Below are 18,306 nucleotides of genomic sequence, written 5' to 3'. Positions count from 1 at the left end.
CTATTCTGAAGCGTCTTCACTCACAATAATTTCTGAGTTTTACCATAATTTCTTCCCTTCGTTTTACGCGCATTCGCTGTAAAATCCATTTCTCCTTAAAAATTCTTCGAAATTATTTCTCCAAAATAATATATTTTCAAAAATATCAATTATAATGTGAGTGCACTCCATTTTTTAGTCAACAAATGATACATTCATTTATATCTTTTCAATTTTCAAATGCATTCCAAACTTTGGTGCCAAAACTGGTCTCCTCTCAGCAAAAGCCATTGGAATTGGAGTTTTCGAGCATGGGCTAAATCGATAATTCTTCAAAAGTGTAATTAACCCAATCCTCGATTGCATTCGGCCAAATCGTAATCCTATGCAGTTCCGAGGGCCTTCTCCGAAAGGCAAAAAAGACATTGGATGGCGAGCTTTTATCTGTTCTGGTGTAAATCGATTCGGATCGAAAACCTCTGGGTTAGGGAAAATTTCCGGATCATGGTGGATACTAAAAACTGGAATGAAAATTGCCGTTCCCTTTTCAATTGTTGTTTCCGTTCCAGGAACTGGATAGTCCCGAACTGCTTGGCGTACTAGGATGACACCTGGTGGATATTTACGAAGAGATTCTGAAAATGAACAAGAGGAATTTTCATCATTAATTTTCCATGCAAAATAACGCGAACAAAATTATAATGCTATTATTCTGCAAGTTCACAAAGTTCAAAATCCGGACAAGAGCAGAGTCGTTCAAGAGCTGCTCTCGCAGACCAGCCACGAATTAGAGGTCGAAGTGGTTATAATAAGCGAGCCCTATAGAAGTTCCAGCTCTAATGTATGTAAATAGCTGAACTTACAGGCGAGGCAGCCTTGCGAGCATTCGAGGACCAAGCCATACAGGAATCTATGAGGCAGTCCACAAATGGGTTCATATGTGCAAAAATAGACGGTCTACAGCTGTTATGCTCCTCCAAGCCTTACCTTGGCTGAATTTGAGGACATGTTGGGCAGAGTGGACTTGTATGTAAAAGGACAGAAATCAAAAGTCATTGCCTGTGACTTCGATGCATTGGCCGCAGAATGGGGAAGTTCACTGACGACTGCAAGATGGTGTTGCCTCTTGGAAGCTTTCGGGCAATTAGATATCGTATTGGCTAACGACGGTCATGTTAATATTTACTTGAAAGGGAGGTCCGGTTCGGCTGTGGATCTAACCTTTGTTAGTCCTTCGCTAGTTGGCAATAGATCCTGGAAAGTCGGTGAACTTTACACCCACAGTGATCACCAGGCAAATGTCTTTATCCTGAATAGCAAGTCAATTTGTTTGAAGTCTGCTCGCTGGCCTGCGAAAATAGTTGTTAGTGGAATAGTGAAATGTCTGATCTACGATCGACCTCAAATCTCCTCTGACAATCAGATGAGAGTGAACACTGCAGTCATTCGTAACAAATTCCTCAGCAACTCCTATAAGGATGAAATGGATGCTGCAATAACTGCAACTACCAGATGTCCTGGAGATGGAACATCGACAAAGGATCTATAAAACTACATGCAGGACTTTATAATTGGTTTAACGATAACTGTTTTAGCCCCAGTCGCCACAAAGTCAGAGCAAGTGATTCAATGATTTCATATGGATCTATTGAAATAATCGGTTGAATACTTTGACGACCTGCGCAGGAATCAGAATATCAGCGACATGAAGTTTCCGCCAAATGAAGACGGCAAACGCTGTCATCGCCAAGTATTTCAGAAATGATCCATTCGTAAATAGTAAACAAGTCGGAATACCGGAAGCTCGCGCTTCGGATATAAAGTTTTTGTGTTCATCTTATGTAAGAAATTTCAACGCATATTTTTCTATCCGTATTTAGCTACAAATCCAACATAATCCTTCATATTTTTCCAAACTACGGGACATACGTACATATTACAGCCATAGATATTACGCTCACCCTAAACAAACAAACTGCCTATTTCCGAATACTGTACACATATATGCACGTATATAAATTGATCGTACCCATATTTCGGATTTACTTCTTATATCTATTTGAATTAGGCACTACCCGCAAAGTTCATTAGCACGCATATATTATATACCTACATGCACACATGTCTGGCTGGCAAATAATTAAAAAAACTAAAACAAAATAATTCTCTGCGACCCAATTCACAAGAACTTACTTCGTTGTGGTATTGACGAATTGATATGTGATGATGACGTCATGCAGGTTGTAGAGTGCACGAAATTTACAAAAAATTGTAAAGTTTCACCTCCTATAACTTTGTTAATAATAATTGGATTTTCTTCAAACTTGACCAAATTGTGCACTATGTTCTTCATTACACGCATGCCGAATTTTGTACTTCTGGGATGAACATAAGAGGGGTGCCGGGTAAATTTCTAAAATGTGGAAATATACTATTATTAACTTTATTTGTGCAGATGTCGGAACCGGATATATTTTGAGGCCTAGATTTCGTAGAGATGCACCACTGCGATTTTTTTCAGATTTTTCGGTTGGATAGGTTCTGAGAACGAGACCTGTTACACTTTTTGGGGGTCATATTTTGAGCGCTCACTCCTCCATGTTTCACCTAATATCAAATATTCTACCAGTTTCGAAAAGTACTAATCGAGACCTTTCATTTGATACCCTACATGGCTACATTCTGTGAAAAAAAAATTTGCACCCTTCATTCACATGTATGGGGAGCCCCCCCTTAGACTTAACACAAGATGGCGCCACTTACTGCATGTAAAGGGATCACCAGATTACATACTCTCACCAATTTTCGTGACAATCGGTCCAGCCGTTTCCGAATAAATCGGGTGTGACAGACAGACAGACAGACAGACAGACAGACAGACAGACAGACAGACAGACAGACAGACGGACAGACAGACACCGTCTCGATTCTAATAAGGTTTTGTTTCACACAAAACCTTAAAAATGCTAAATATTCCTTCATTAATTGGTAAAATCTAGATACACATATATACATACATATAAAAAACATCAATATTGTGCTCATTCCAAATAAACAAACGTTGACCATCCAAAGTAATCTAACGCATCTTCACGCATTTCCACTTTACTCCGTGCTCAAAAGCATACATATATGTACTTAAAATAAATACCACTGGTACTAACGGTCACACATGTCTATCCTATTGGACGCTAATCGCAAACTTAATTAGCATATACATAAGCACACACATATCTGTCTCGAGTTACTCACACTGGTCTACAAATAACTAAAAAACTAAAATATCCCCATGGGCTCCTCGCTTATTAGACGAATTTATACGATGATGACGTCACGTCTTAGAATGCCGTAAATTCACGTAAAATGCGTATCTTGGACCCTCCATAGCTTTGTTAATAATAGTTGAATTTCATTCAAACTTCGCAAGGTTATGCATTATATTATCCTTCATGCAATTTTGTATTTGTAGGTTGAACTGAAGGGGGGTTTTCGGGTAAATTTCTAAAATATAGCAATATCCCATTATTTCCCATAAAATCTTAAAAAGAGGATATCATGGAGTGCAGCTACACTTTCGCCGCTATCTTGCTAGGCCAGTTAGGCCAAGATGTCTAGAACATCATCGGGGGCCAAAGCGACTAGCTATTATGGTAATAAATAAGTAGTGAAAATGTTGCGTTGATTGCACTAGTAGTTTGTTAGCAATCGAGTCCACCCCTAATGCACTTTAACAAAAACACGATTCTGAGATAATAGCGTTTAAAGTTTGTGTTGTTCATTTTAAAAATTAACTTGTTTATTTACATCGAGTTGGCGATTCTAGGGCCATACAGTATGCCCTCTGCAGACTCTGAAACATTGGTTTGATGCTGGCTATAAACCACTTGCCTTTTGGCTGCAATTATAAGCAGTATGATGAGTATGACGAAGGTTCAGAAGCCTATGCACAACTACGCAGGAGCAGCGAGGTAATGCGTTATAAATAGCTTTAACTTCCAACCTAATACTCCGATTGTTGAAAGGTGAGAATATTCTTGAGATAATGTACTTAAAGAGTATGCAAAGAAAAATTTTCAATTTCAGCGACCATCACAACTGTATACAACCACTGAAGTCCACCCAGCTGCTGACCCAAGAAGAAAAACCCAAGATGTTCAAATTGCCTTCCTCAAAATAGAGCAAGCGGCGCAAGATGTTGGGCTGCACAGTGTCAATGCTAGCACCGAAAACGAAAACAACATTAACATCAATAAAACTAAAAACAATAAAGACAGAAGGATCACATTTGTCCTATCTAGGGTGGCAAATTGCAACCAACGACAAAATGTGTACACGGTGGTTGGCAGTCAAAAGAGTTTATTTCAGGTAACAAAAACTATTCCGCTCGAAACGTTTCAGCATAGGATCAAAGCTTTTATTGCACATGACAATGATCTTTCTGCTCATGTTTTTATTGGTGGTCGGTGGTGGATAAAATCCGACTCAATAGGTTACCGAGTCGTTTAAGGCATATGAGTGAGAATAATCCAGCCTGGAAAGTCTATAAATATCTATAGTAGAAACAAGTCGGGAATCCGAAAGCTGGACGCTTCAGGTATGAAAGGTTTTATGTATTTTTGTTATTTGAGTGCGCATTTGTCCCATTAGTACGTGAAAATATCCACTTTCGAGTGATATTGACATTCAAAACCTTCAATTTCTAAAAAAGCGACCATTTTGACCTATTACAACTTTGCTAGCAATAGTGCGATTTCCATCAACTATATATCATAGCCTTATAAATCACTTTCAACCCCCCGCATTCGCCACCTTTGCAATAAATGTCAAAACGAAGACCGGCCTCTTAGAGTACTATCCGGGATTCATTTCGTACCCCACATGACTATGTTTGATGAAAAAAACATTTACACCCGACTTTTGCAAATTCGAGGTAGAACTATGCATGCGTAAGCGTTCACAGTTCCCACCTTTCCACCAAACTTGGTGTCAATCGCAACAACTATCTCCCAGAAAAATCCGTGTGACAGACTGACAGACAGTAAACCGATTTTAAGAAGGTTTTGTTTTACACAAAATTCTAAAGACACCCTGCCTCAGATGAAGCGTCGGCGTAGGCCAGGACGTCGGACAGCTTTTAAGGGTATGGAATTGGTAGACCTCGGGGCAAAACCGGGATATTTGGAAGTCTTTACTAAGGCAGGCCAGAACTGAACATCAGTTGCTACGGTGTTGATGATAATGAATCTTTAAAAGCGCTTTTCTCGAAGAGGCATTTTTCAGCATTCTCAATCTTTCCTGTTCTTTTTAGAAAGAAAAGTAAATATTGCATTATTATTGCCTATTTACAGATTTTTCCCTCCTTAATTCTTACGAAACTAAATACCTATATGCTATTGGGAATTTTCTAGCCTAAATCATTGCATAAAGTTGCTCCACCTTCTCTGTCCATGATAGGAAAAATTCAATCTAAACCAAAATTATGATTCATCATCATTAATGCCGCAACAACCAGTATGCGGTCTAGGCCTGCCCTAACAAGGAACTCCAGAAATCCCGGTTTTGTGGCGAGGTCCACCAATTCGATATCCCCGAAAGCTGTCTGGTGTGCTGACCTACGCCGATGTTCCATCTCAGGCAGGGTCTTTCTCTACCATAGATATTGCCCTTATAGAATTCTAAGCGACCCGCCCACCGTCACCTATTGAGCCGGATTTTATCCACAACCTGACGGTCATGGTATCTCTCATGGATCTCGTCGTTATGTGGGCTACGGAATCGTCCATCATCACGTAGAGGATCAAAAATTCTTCGGAGGATTCTTCTCCCGAACGCCGCCAAGAGTTGGATATTTTTCATTATTTTGTTAACACATTCATATTTGGTTTGTACATAGCTTATGGCTAAACTTAATACTAAACTTATCTCTAACAGTATAAAACTTTTCCTAGAGACTAACATTTCGTATATTACTGGACTTAAATTAAGGTAATACTAACTTATCCTAAGACTTATGCTATAGAGCGGAAAGTCAGGAAAAACCCCTCTTATTTTGTAGTTTATGCGGCGAGATTATTGTTTTGCGTGAATGGGTGGAGGAAGGATACATATAGGGGATGCTTTGTTATTGGGCGGTGGAGTAGACGAGGCCAGGCCGATGTCGATCGTATGGGCGGTTAAATAATATCAGTTTGCCGTTGTGATAGCTGCTGTTCTGAGAGGACAGGGTTAGGAGGTCTGCAGGGAGGGAATGGTGACGGTATGAGGGGTTCGTGTTATGGTTGCGGATGTGGGAGTAGAACTGGATGAGGCTATTTTCATGGGTTTGGCATTTGGTCAGTGAGGTGAGGAGTATCTGGTCTACGCGGGAGCATTTTATCTCGTCATAGACGGCTTGGTTGGGGTGGAGATATGATTGGGAGAGGGATAGTCGGAAGAACCTCCTTTCACGTACTCGTAGACGTTCCATTTGCGATGAAGAGACGTCGCACCATGCGACGAATCCGTATGTGATTAGGGGACGGACCAGCTGCTTGTAGCAGTAGAGTTTGACTTTGGGGGAGATAGCGGAGTCTTTCTTAAGGATGGGCCATAAGGTTTTTAGTCCTGTTAGAGTTTTTGCGATGATGGAATTTACTTGGGGCACGGGTGATAGGCGGGTATTGAGGGTTATTCCCAGGTATTTACTGGATTGGACGGAGGGAATGGTGGATGTTCCGATTTTGATCGTCGGCTCGCATCTTGCGGGTAAAGGTGGCTCTACCGCGGAAGATGATGGCTTCACATTTGCTGGGGTTGAAGAGGAGTTTCCAGGATTGGAGGAATTTGTTGAGCGTTAGGATTGTGGTATTGATGCGGTTTTGGGCGGATTGTATGTTTCGGGACGAGGTGTAAAGAATCAAGTCGTCAGCGTATTGGACGGTTTTGACCGTTAGTGGAGAGTTGGTGGGGTGTTGGAGTGGTATATCGGCGGTATAAAGGGAAAATAGAGTTGCTGACAGTACTGAGCCTTGGGGGATGCCTGCTGGTGGATTGTATGGGTCGGATAGGGTATCGTGGATACGTACTCGGGCTTGACGGTCGGACAGGTAGTTGATGATGAGTTTGCATAATTGCGGATGGAATTTGAAAGTGTGGGAGAGTTTGTAGGTGAGGCCTTCGTGCCAGACTGTGTCGAAGGCTTTTTGAATATCAAGGAGGCAAGCGGTGGTGGGGATGTTGTTGTTTATCTGGGTTAGGATGTTGGTTTTGAGAACTAGGAGGGCGTGTGAGGTGCCGTGGCCACGCCTATTGGCAAACTGGAAGAGGGGGATAATGTCGTGGTCGGTGATGTGTTGGAGCATGATGTCGTGGATGACGTGCTCGAACATTTTCGATGTCACGTTGAGGAGGGAGATGGGGCGGCAGCTGCTTGGGGAGGCTGAGGGCTGATCCTTTTTTAGGATTGGAACGATATGGGATTCTTTCCATGGAGAGGGAAAGTATGCAGATAGCAAGCATTGGTTGAAGAGTTGGGCGAGGAATGGGCATAGCGATTTTGTACATTTCTTTCGGATGATGATAGGGATATGGTCAGGGCCAGATGACTTTTTGTTGTTTCGGGAAAGGATGATGGATTCTACTGTCTGGGGTGTGACGGCATGTATTGGTAGGCAGTTGGGTGCTATCTGTTGGGGTGGGGGGATTGGAAAATGGGTGTATACGGATGGTGTGGTAGTTAGGTTGTGGATTTATTGGCGCACCACTGTTTCCGTGGGTGGGTCGGACAGATGTAGAGTGGTGCCATGGGCTGCCAAGAAGCTGTTGGCAATCAGGTCGGCGTGGGCTTTGGGGGAGGTGTTATGGGGGAGGACGCTGGCTGCGCGCGGTTTCGCGAGGCGAGGGCAAGTACCACGTAGTTTGCTGCACGTTTGCCTATTGAGCGAGATATTCGCGTGCTTCACAGCGTAGTGGTCAGCGTATAGCGTCTGAATGTGGGATTGGATGAGGTGTGACAGGGAGTAGATACGTGATTTAAGGGGGTCATCCCGTGTGTCGGGTTGGAGAAATCGATTTTTTTTTTTTGCATGAATTGTATCTATATATAGTGGAGAATATGTGGGCAAAGGGATTTTCCGATATTCCGAGTCCTTGAGAAATTACAGGGTTAAACAGGTAAGGAGTTTGCAGCCGCGCCTAGAGTACTCGATGAGAAAGAGCATCGAATCTTTTTTTACCTGTTAGTTTTTCACCTGAGCCTTATAAATTTGAACACAGGTATAAATATAAAAAGATGGAAAACCAATCAACTGTTTAAACTTATTTATTATTTGGAATAAAAAGGATAATCCAGTCTAGAGTGAGCACTGAAAGGCTTTCAAGCTATACTCAGTTATATTTTGTTGTAAGTATTGTGTTGTTTGTGTGTTCAGTGATTTTTTTAAATGGATCGTACGAAGGGAGATCGCTTTAACGTTCAACGTCATGCTCGCACTAAAAAACGAGTATTTCATGGGAATCGATACTTATCAGAGAAGAAAAAGGACTTCGCATCAACATCAGCAAAGAAACTTTTAGCAAGCATGAACATGGATGTTCCAATTGCGACAAGTTTTGTATATTGTATATTGGATTTTGCTGGAGTTTTCTCCGGCATTTCTGCAAATTTCTGCATACGTAGTAGTAAAAAAGGAATACGAAGGACATGTCGAGAAAAGAATGGGAACGCGGCTTAGAAACGCAAAGAAGAATCACAAAGACATTGGTGGAAAAGGGGCTGGAAAAGTTACTGATAAGGACCTCACTACATTTTCTGGGCTGGCTATTCGTCGACACGCAAATTCGATAGAAGGAATGAAGCAAGAAATTTGGGAAACTTTCTTTCAGAAATGTTCTACAGACGAAAATCCTCAGCATCAAAATTGTCCAGCAGGCGAGGACAGTTGGTGCAAATGGCGCAAAGCCGAAGCTAAAGGAGAACTGAATAGTTTTCACCACGAGAAGGCACCTTTGACTGAAGGAGTACAAATAGTCATCAAACCAATCTACGAAGATTTGTTACGAGATGATCTCTTGAACAGATGTTTAGGAGCAGAGACCCAGAATATCAATGAGTCGTAAAATGCATTGATCTGAACTTTCGCTCTTAAACACCTTCATTCTGGGGCCAAGGTCGTAGAAATAGCCACTTTTCTGGCTGTAATTATTTTCAATGAAGGATTCAATGGCATTCTCAAAATCCTAGTGACCATGGGATGTCAAGTTGGTCACATATGTCAGGTTTATGTCGACCGCCGTAATGAAGCGCGAATTTGTCGGTCCGAACGACGATCGACTGACCTCGCTAAAAGAGCCACAATTGACACCAGAGAGCAACAATCGGCCTAACAAGACTTTTTTGAAGAAACGGAGGGTACTCTCTATGGACTAGGTATAGCAGATTAATGGTAAGCTAAAATTTTACTGTTGATAATCACATTTAAATTTTCAAATGCGTTTTTCTCGAAACTGCATCTTGAAAATCGGCTGCCACCATAGCTCAAAATCTATCCCACCAAATTCTTTGGAATTTTCGCGGCTTCTTCAGTAGATATTTCTACGGTCCGCAAATTAGGATAATTGCAATCGGACTGGTCGTTTTTTTTTATTGATAAAAAAAGCCGTAAAAAAACACCAAAATCCAAAAAATTAAGTTTAAAAGCCCACCAAAAATTTACCTTTTAATATTTTCTAATTATCCTAGTTTGCGGACCGTGGAATATTGTCCACATTAAAATGCCGTTTAGTTTTTTCCCTCAGATGAACACAGCGCCCTCCAGCGTGGCAGCAGAAAAACACCTTTTTTTGGAGATAGGTGCATAAATTAACACCTATTCCAAAAATTAGCTACGAAATCAAACTGAAAAATTTATCACATATACTAGAGATATCAATAAACATATGGTGAAAAAATCACGTTTCTATCTTTATCCAGTCCTTCAAAATAATTTTTCAAAAAAAGGCAAAAAAAAACGGCCATCACACGGGATGACCCCCTTAAGGAAGTTAAACTGGGGAGCGTATCTATGGCGGTGGAGTTGGCGTCTTAGGGTGGCTTTCTGCTTGATGAGGTCGAGGACATGGGGTGGGAGGGTGATTAGGCCCTGGTAGTTTAGGGGTCTGAGGGGGATGGTTTCATTGCAGGCTTGTTGAGTTAACTCCGTGAACTTTTCAACGGCGGAGTCGATTTCGGAAGGAGACGGATTAGGCGGGAGACAGATAGTCGAGAGTTTGTCGGCTAGGTTGTGGTTGAGTCGTTGCCAGTTGGTGGCAGCGTAGTTGGGAAGGAATTTAGGCTGGGATTTGTGTAGGCGATCCGTGGTGTTGAAGTGGAAAACCACTCCGTCATGGTCACTCATGCCTGGAATGGTGGGAAGGTCTTGGGGGGAGGTGGGGTGGCTAAGGTGGATGAGGAGGTGGTTACTTACCAGGAAGAGGTCGATGAAGGAGTGGGTATTTCGCCGGCGGTAGGTGGGTTGGTTGGTGGGGAGGAGGGTAAGCTGTAGAGGTTGGGAGTGCTGCGTGTACCAGTTGGCTAACCTATTCCCATTGGCGTTTATGGTGGTGTTATACCATGTATTATGTTTGGCGTTTAGGTCGCCCCCTAGTACGAGGGAGAAACGTTTGTGTTGACTAACTGGTAGGGTTTTGAGGTGCTGTGCTAGGTTGGAGATGTCGGCGGGATTAAGGGTTTGGTCGGGGCAGTAGAGGCTGCCTATGAATATGATGGAGGACGGTGTAGCTATGGAGACGACGGTTAACTCAATGGATGAGGCGATGGTGGATGGGATGTAAACCCGTTGGGTGTCTATGGGATTTGCTACTAATATGGCTGTGCCCCCGCCTTGGCGGTCAATGCGATCGGAGCGGAAGGTGGTATAGTTGGGGATGTGCAGCTTATGCCTAGGGTTGAGTTTGGATTCGGTGAGAAGGAGTAGGTTGGGTTTGTGGGCGGAAAGAAAATTGGTCAATTCGTGGCGTTTTTGTCAGCTGACGACAGAATTGACGTTCAGTAATACCACTTTAGTGAACATTACTGGGGGACACTTGGCAGAGGAAGGAGAGGAGCGCGAGTCTCTTCTCCATTGGTGAGGACAGGGAGTTGTATGTGGGGAGGAATGTGGTGAGTTGGGAGGCTAGTTGGGCTGTGGAGGTGTTGAATAGTGAGAGGATCTCGGAGTCGAGGTCGAAACTGGGTGTCTGGTGCGAGGCGTTCCTAGCCATTGCGACGTATGAGAATGGTGTCGGGTTATGTGAAGGAGTAATCTGGGCGAGCTTCAGTTGGGGACCGGGTTTGGTTGGTGGGCTGGGGTTTGGTTTTGTAGGGAGGGATTGTTGTGACTGGCGGGTGCGGGCTTGGACGAACATCGGACAGTTGCGATAACTCGCCGGATGTGTGTTGGCTCCGCAGTTAATGCAGGATGGGTTCTCATCCTGTTTCTAAGGGCACTGGCGTGGACCGTGGGGGGTGTTGCATTTAACGCATCGGTATGGCAGGTTGCAGTTTGACGCAGCATGCCCAATGAGCTGGCAGTTCCGGCATTGAGCTATTTCGTGGAGTTGTATTGCCTCAAACTTGACGACGCAGTGGAACATCGCCCTGGCTTTCGTAAGGGTTGATTGTTGGAATTTGGGAGAGAACGTTACAAGGAAGAGGTGGAGGGGTTTTGCGTTTCGTCGGGACGAGCTGGTCTCGTACTGACGGACGCTGATGGCTTCGGAGATGCCGAGGCGGTGTAGTTCCTTGAGTATTTCCTCAGGGGAGTATGTAAAATCTAGTCCCCGAAGGACTAGGTTGACGGGTTTCAGATGTGTTGGGGTATACGTGAAGAAGGGGTGGTTACCTTCTTTTAGAATATTTTTGGCCGATTCATAATCTGCCTGGGAAGTGGCGAGGACGTGGGTGGAGTGAATTGAGGTTTTTTTAAGTGCTATGTTCGTAGGGATCGTGGACAGGATTTGGGTCGTAATCTTTTTTGTGGTTATGGGGTCCGCGCGGATAATTAATAGTGGAAATTTTTCCTGACTTACCTCTTGTTTATTTGGTTTAGTAGATTGAGCGGCTTGTGGTGTGGTTGTGGTGGTTGTTGTTGGGGTGTGGGTGGATGGCTGTTGTAGCTGCTGAGTAGGATGATGAGCGGCTTTCATTGGTGGTACGGTTAGTTGCGGTGAGGTTGTATCTGTTGTTGTTGGAACTGTTTTATGTAGCAAACTGGATTTCGGAATTGTAATTTCTTCCCGAGACCGTTCTTCTCGGTTCTCATTGGCTGATGTACCTGGTGTGTTGTACTGTGGTGTTGTGTTGGTGAGGGCTATTGTAGATTGTGTCAATGAAGAACTGAAGAGGGCACTGAGCCGGTCGTACCAACTCGTCATCTCCTTCAAGGAGGTCTTGAGTTCTTGGACTTGTCTCCTTAGCACGGCGACATCGTTATCGATTGATTCGAGAACCATAACTGACTCGCTGTCTTCGGAGGCAGATTGCCGACTGTCTTCGGGAGCAAATTCCCGACTGCCTTCGGGGCTGGATGGGGCCTCGCCTTCGCTGTCCCCATAGGGGTGGATCCTTTTGGGCTCAGGATCCATCCCCTCTGGCGACGGTGACCTATCGTCAACTTGGCGCTTTGACATTGCGCCACACACAATTGATTTGTTTGGTATCACTTCTTTCACTATCGTTTTACTCGAATCACTTTTGAAACACGTCAGATCCGCTCGGACGCTTGACAGCAACTGCCCGGACATTTTTCATGATAAGACCCCAAATTTCCGAGGAATACGTGAAGACTGCCAAGATCATTGTCTAGTACAGTAAGAGCTTTGACCCTATGGTGAGACGCTTCGAGCGGAACGGTTTTTGTAAGCTGAAATAGGCTCTGTTATACAGGAGAAATTATCAACGGTCTCCAAGTTGTAGTCTCCTATCTCTATTCTTCTCGTTTGACCAGTGCGGTTTGATGTTGTTGGTTTTCGGTGCCGACGATGCCACCATATATTTTGCCTTGAAATCATTGATGTACAGCCCAAGATATCACCGAACGCTGCCTGCTCGATCTGAATGAAGACTATTTGTACGTCTCGGGTCGTTCTTCCCATGATGTCAATATCGTCAGCATAGGCCAGTAGTTGAGTGGACTTAAAAAGGATCGAACCTCTCGCATTTTGAGGGCCATGTTAAAGAGGACGCATGATAGGGCATCCCCTTGCCGTAGACCGTCGTTGATGTCGAAAGGTCTTGAAAGCGATTCAGCTGCTTCTATCTGGCGTTGCACATTGGTCAGGGTCAGCCTAGTCAGTCTTGTTAATTTCGTCGGGATACCGAATTCTCTCATGGCCGTGTACGGTTTTACTGTGGCTATGCTATCATAGGCGGCTTTAAGGTAAATGAAAGATGGTGCAACTGATGTCCATATTCCAACAGTTTTTCCATCGCTTGCCGCACACAGAAAATTTGATCTGTTGCTGATTTGCCTGGAGTGAAGCCTCTTTGGTATGGGCCAATGATGTTCTGGGCATATGGGGCTATCCGCCCTAGGAAGATAGCGGAAAATATATTATCGATAAAACGCACCCACGTGATACCTCTGCAATTGCTGCACTGTGTGATATCTCCCTTTTTATGTATCAGACAGATCATGCCTCTTTGCCAGTCGTCAGGCATTGATTCGCTGTCCCAGACCGTGAGCATAAATTGATGAACAACTTGATGTAATTCCATATTTAACCAATTCGACTGTAATTCCATCGGCTCCTGGCGACTTATGATTTTTTAGCCGATAAACTTCATGGATTGTTTCTTCTATATTTGGTGGTGGCAGTATTTGTCCGTCGTCTTCAGTTGGCGGACCTCCAACTCCAAACTTCATTCTGCTGATTTGTTGGTAAAACCTCCGCACCTGGTGCGATTGCTCCCTTTACTTTTCTGATAGACTTGTTGGTTCTCCCAGGCTTCCTTTTTCCGGCTGTGAAGTCCCTTCTCGACTCGCCGGAGTTCGTGAAAAGTCTCCGTCTGTGCCCGAGTCCTTTGAGAATACAACATTACTCGATATGCATTCTTCCGTTCCGCTGTTAGCTTATATTCATCGTCAAACCAGCCGTTCCGACTCGTTTTGCGGCTGGGCCGAATATGTTTGTAATCGTATTTATGATAACATTCTTCAGGTGATTATGGAAATCATTTGTTGACGCTTCATCTCCAGGATCTCTGTTGACTGCGGTTATTATGGCATCTTATTCCCTCTTATAGGTGTTACGGAGGGCTGTGTTGTGGATGGCGTCAGTGTTAACTCTCACCTGATTGTCAGAGGGGATTCTCTGTGGTGTTGTTATTCGAGGTTGGAGTACCATACCAACGAGATAGTGATCCGAGTCTATATTGGCCTCCCTATATGTTCTGACATTCATCACGGCTGAGAGGTGACGACGTTCGATCAGCACGTGGTCAATTTGGTTGAAAATGGTCCCATCTGGAGAGGCCAACGTATGTTTGTGGACCGCTTTCTGGGCGAACCAGGTACTTCCAACAACCGTTTGGTGTGACACTGCTTATTGAATAATCCGCAGTCCGTTATCATTTGTAGTTTGATGTAAGCTTTATGAGACAATGTGTCGTCTGAATAAGGGCTCCGTCCCGACTTGGCTGTTAAAATTGTAATTACTAGCCTATATCCCAGAACATATCGCATGATTTTAGCTTTGATGGAATCATCATCTGTTTGCTCTTCAAAGAAATCCGACATTAAAAAAATTAACGTTACTGAAATTATTAATTCTACTATCTTATATGACAATGCGAAAGAAACAATCTTATCGGCCGCGACCCCAATCAACTAAAAGTAATTCACGCGGACTTACTTTCAACGTTCCTTTCTTTGAAGTTGTTCACTACGTGAGAAATATCTTATCTATTGTCTAAATTAATTGGTTATCTTTCTATTGTGTGAATTATAAAAATTAAAAGTTAAAACCCCAATCCAAATTTTCCATACCGCATGCATAACTGCAATGAGTAAGAAAAAACCTTAGCAAAGGAAGGGTAACTATTGAAATAGATAGAGTAGCCAGCAGAGATGCGCGAAACATCATCCTATTGTGTAATATGATATCAGATCACTTTTTGAAAGTGATATTACAATGTAATATCATTATTAAATACATTCATTATTACAATGTGATATCGCAAACATCAACTTCATTATAAACAAAAAAAACAGCGTGAGCGTTGATGCTAAGTAAAGGACAAGCAATCACTTGTTACTATGCATAATCAAGCATTTTCTTATATTGTATATGAGACAGGTATATAAATTCACTTAATATTCATTCATATATTATGTGCAACATGAAACATGCATATTTAATGATTTAGAGCACCCCGTGTGGGAAAGTAATGCGTTTTTCATATAAAAGTAAATCAGTTAGAATTTAATTTATTGTTAACTTCCTATGTGAACCTGATCAATTGATTTCCCTTCACACTTTAGTTAGGGCTGGCAATCTAACATTAAGTTATTTAAACTGTATGGGATGAAATCACCCACGAAATTAATATTTTACCATTCAACAAAATCTAAAACCAAAAGTAAAACGATAAGCGCACTACAGTCGACAAATAGAATGGATAATGAAACTAAAAGTAAGTAAGCATTTTATACATATAATAGGCACCATAAACAAGGATTACACCTTATATAAGAAAAGTGAAGTACAATAGATAAGACCCTCACAAATTTTGAGCAGCATCTATCATAAAAGCCAAACACTGTGTAGACCTCGGCTGTCTTGCTTAACCTTACATTTGGTCTAGCACCAGCAGCATGCACACACCAATCATCAGCCTAATGATAACATTATAGATCAATTTTATTTAAGGTAAACAATCTCCATCAACGAATTTACTTACAACCGAAATAATTCTTCTAGCCCAAAGCGAACCCAAAACCAGCCCAAAACTAGTGCAAAGCAACCAAGAGAACAATCAGCCATAACAAAAATAGATTCACAGGTAATGCTCGGCATCGGCATCAGCTTGGCGTCGTCATCAGTTCAGCACTCGACACCAGCAGCCGTCACTTGTGCTGCGAAGAGCGGTAATACTTTTTAATTTAACATTACATTGCAAAATATTACTTTTCAGTGAAGTAATATCATCATCATTTTTGTAATACACTGATGTTGGTGATGCGATAATGCAAGATAATCCCCTGATGTTAGACAATGCAGGGTAATGTGCTGATACTAGATGACACGATAATGCGAGATAATGTGCTGATGTTAGGTGATATCGTAATGCGCTGATGTTAGATGATGCGGCAATGCAAGGTAATGCGCTGATGTTAGGTGATGCGGTGATGCTAGGTGATGTAATGTTTGGTAATGTTTTGATGATCGTTAATGGTAATATGATATTACACGTTAAGGTGGTATTGCTTTTGTAATATTACATACATCACCTAGCCATCTCTAGTAGCCAATAAACTTCAAAGACAGAAAAAAACTCAAGCCAGTGAATGCTCGAAAATTAGCACAGTAACTTATATAGCATAAAGTTGCTTCTCTAGGATGAAATTTGAAATCAAACTACAACAAAATTCTATTTTCAAACAGTCGAAATTCACTGAAATTGATTGAGAGTGTTCGACTGAAATATTTCCCTATTGAACGTAGATATTCAAATATATAAAGATATATGAATTTACTTGCCGCTAATAATCTGATCCACATAAACCATGTCTTGCACAGCTTCGTAAGTAAGTTTCCCTTCATATTTACTAAGAATAATTTCAATTTCTCGACGCGCTTTTTCTTGGATATCTGGATTCAATGCCAATTCATACAAGGTGAATAGCATATTTGTTGAAGACGTTTCAAAACCAGCAACGAAAAACACAAATGCTTGGGCCGCGATTTCTTCGAAGGTAACTCGCCCTAATTTCTGAGAACGTTCATCCAAAGCTTCTCCATTTTTCAACCGTATTAAAAGGTCCATAAAGTCATTCCGTCTCACATTATTTTTCTCCCGGTAACTGATTGTTTCGCGGACCAATCCCATAAAAAAGTCCTCGATTTCTTTCGACACAACCCTAACATGAAGCCTCCTTGCGAGGTTGGGATACTGTGTCCTGAACAACTCCATCAATGGTCCATGAAGTGGTTTATCGAATATTTTGGAGCCAAAGTTACGAAATTCAGAATCTGTAGTTTTTAGGCTATTACACTCAATTCCGAATGCACAAGTTCCTATCACATCGGTCGTGAACCTGGATAATAAGTCCCGCACCTCTAGTTCTGACTCTGTCTTCAAAACCTCGGCTAGTGTAGAATTGAGTGTATCAGCAACATCCACTACCGTTGGGAACATGAATTTCATCTTTCCAGATGTAAATGTGGGCGAAAGTTTTGCTCGTAAAGATTTCCATTTCTCACCATCCAAAGAAAACATATGCCCGGAAAGAGGGTCATCTTCCTCATTCACGTACATTCCGCGTTCATGAAAATTACTGAAGTCTTTAACAAGAACATTTTGTATAAAGTCAAGATCTGTTGCTACAACGACAGGAGTTCTGAAAAAGTAAGCCCCCATGAAAGGAGCACCAGGTTTCTTCTGCTTATAAATTGGGTCCGTAATATCCTTGATATGTACTTTTCCCATTGGTAAATTGCCAAAAGGAATGGTGGCCTCTAGGTTCGCTATTCCACGATCCCTCCAATATGCGTATCGCTTCTTAAATGAAATTAAAATCAAAGAAATCAACCCAATCACAAAACACAAAAAGATTGATATATTATCCATTTTGAAAAGAGATACACTAACGAGCTTTCATGCAGCTTAATCCACGGCTCTTCTTGTACTAACTTCCAGATTGTGAATCGTTCACATGTGCTGCTTTTCGACTATCTGGGCGAACGCTGATAACTACTGAACGACGGCATATGAGTAATTACATTTGGTGGTCCAAACCAGTTTCAGTTTGGTTTAGTGTAGGTACCTGTATATAGTAGAATTGCCTAAGTGGTGGTCATGTTTAGTAACACGAATCGTTCTATTATTGTTCAAAAAGTTATTGGGAGACAATTCCAAAGTAATCTCATCTAGGCTTTGTTTTGCTTTAAATTACACACTCAGATTTCGGAGTGAGCGAATAAGTGTTAGTCATACTAGAGAAAAACTGCGGTGGGAAAAATTTAAAGGACATTGACCTGGGGAATGGAAATTGAATCTTGGTCAATCCTTGCAACAAGAAAACTACTAGAAATAAAAATGTAACCCGTTTAAATTTTTTTCTATTATTTGCTCAACTGTATTATTTTCAC

At 42.1% G+C, this 18,306-nt stretch overlaps 1 protein-coding gene across 1 annotated transcript; it reads right to left on the bottom strand.

Annotated features, from left to right (window-relative positions):
• Positions 1-198: 198 nt before the first annotated feature.
• Positions 199-17,854, bottom strand: LOC119646753 (probable cytochrome P450 6a21). Its single transcript, XM_038047336.1, has 2 exons — positions 16,696-17,854; positions 199-614 (listed from the first exon to the last, which is right to left on the bottom strand). The coding sequence occupies exons 1-2, from the start codon at positions 17,783-17,785 to the stop codon at positions 199-201; spliced, it is 1,506 nt and encodes a 501-aa protein (XP_037903264.1). The 5' UTR covers positions 17,786-17,854.
• Between the last annotated feature and the right edge of the window lie 452 nt (positions 17,855-18,306).

This window comes from Hermetia illucens, chromosome 1, assembly GCF_905115235.1.
Source record: "Hermetia illucens chromosome 1, iHerIll2.2.curated.20191125, whole genome shotgun sequence".
NCBI classification, from domain to species: domain Eukaryota; kingdom Metazoa; phylum Arthropoda; class Insecta; order Diptera; family Stratiomyidae; genus Hermetia; species Hermetia illucens.
This window is presented reverse-complemented; position numbering and strand designations above follow the sequence as displayed.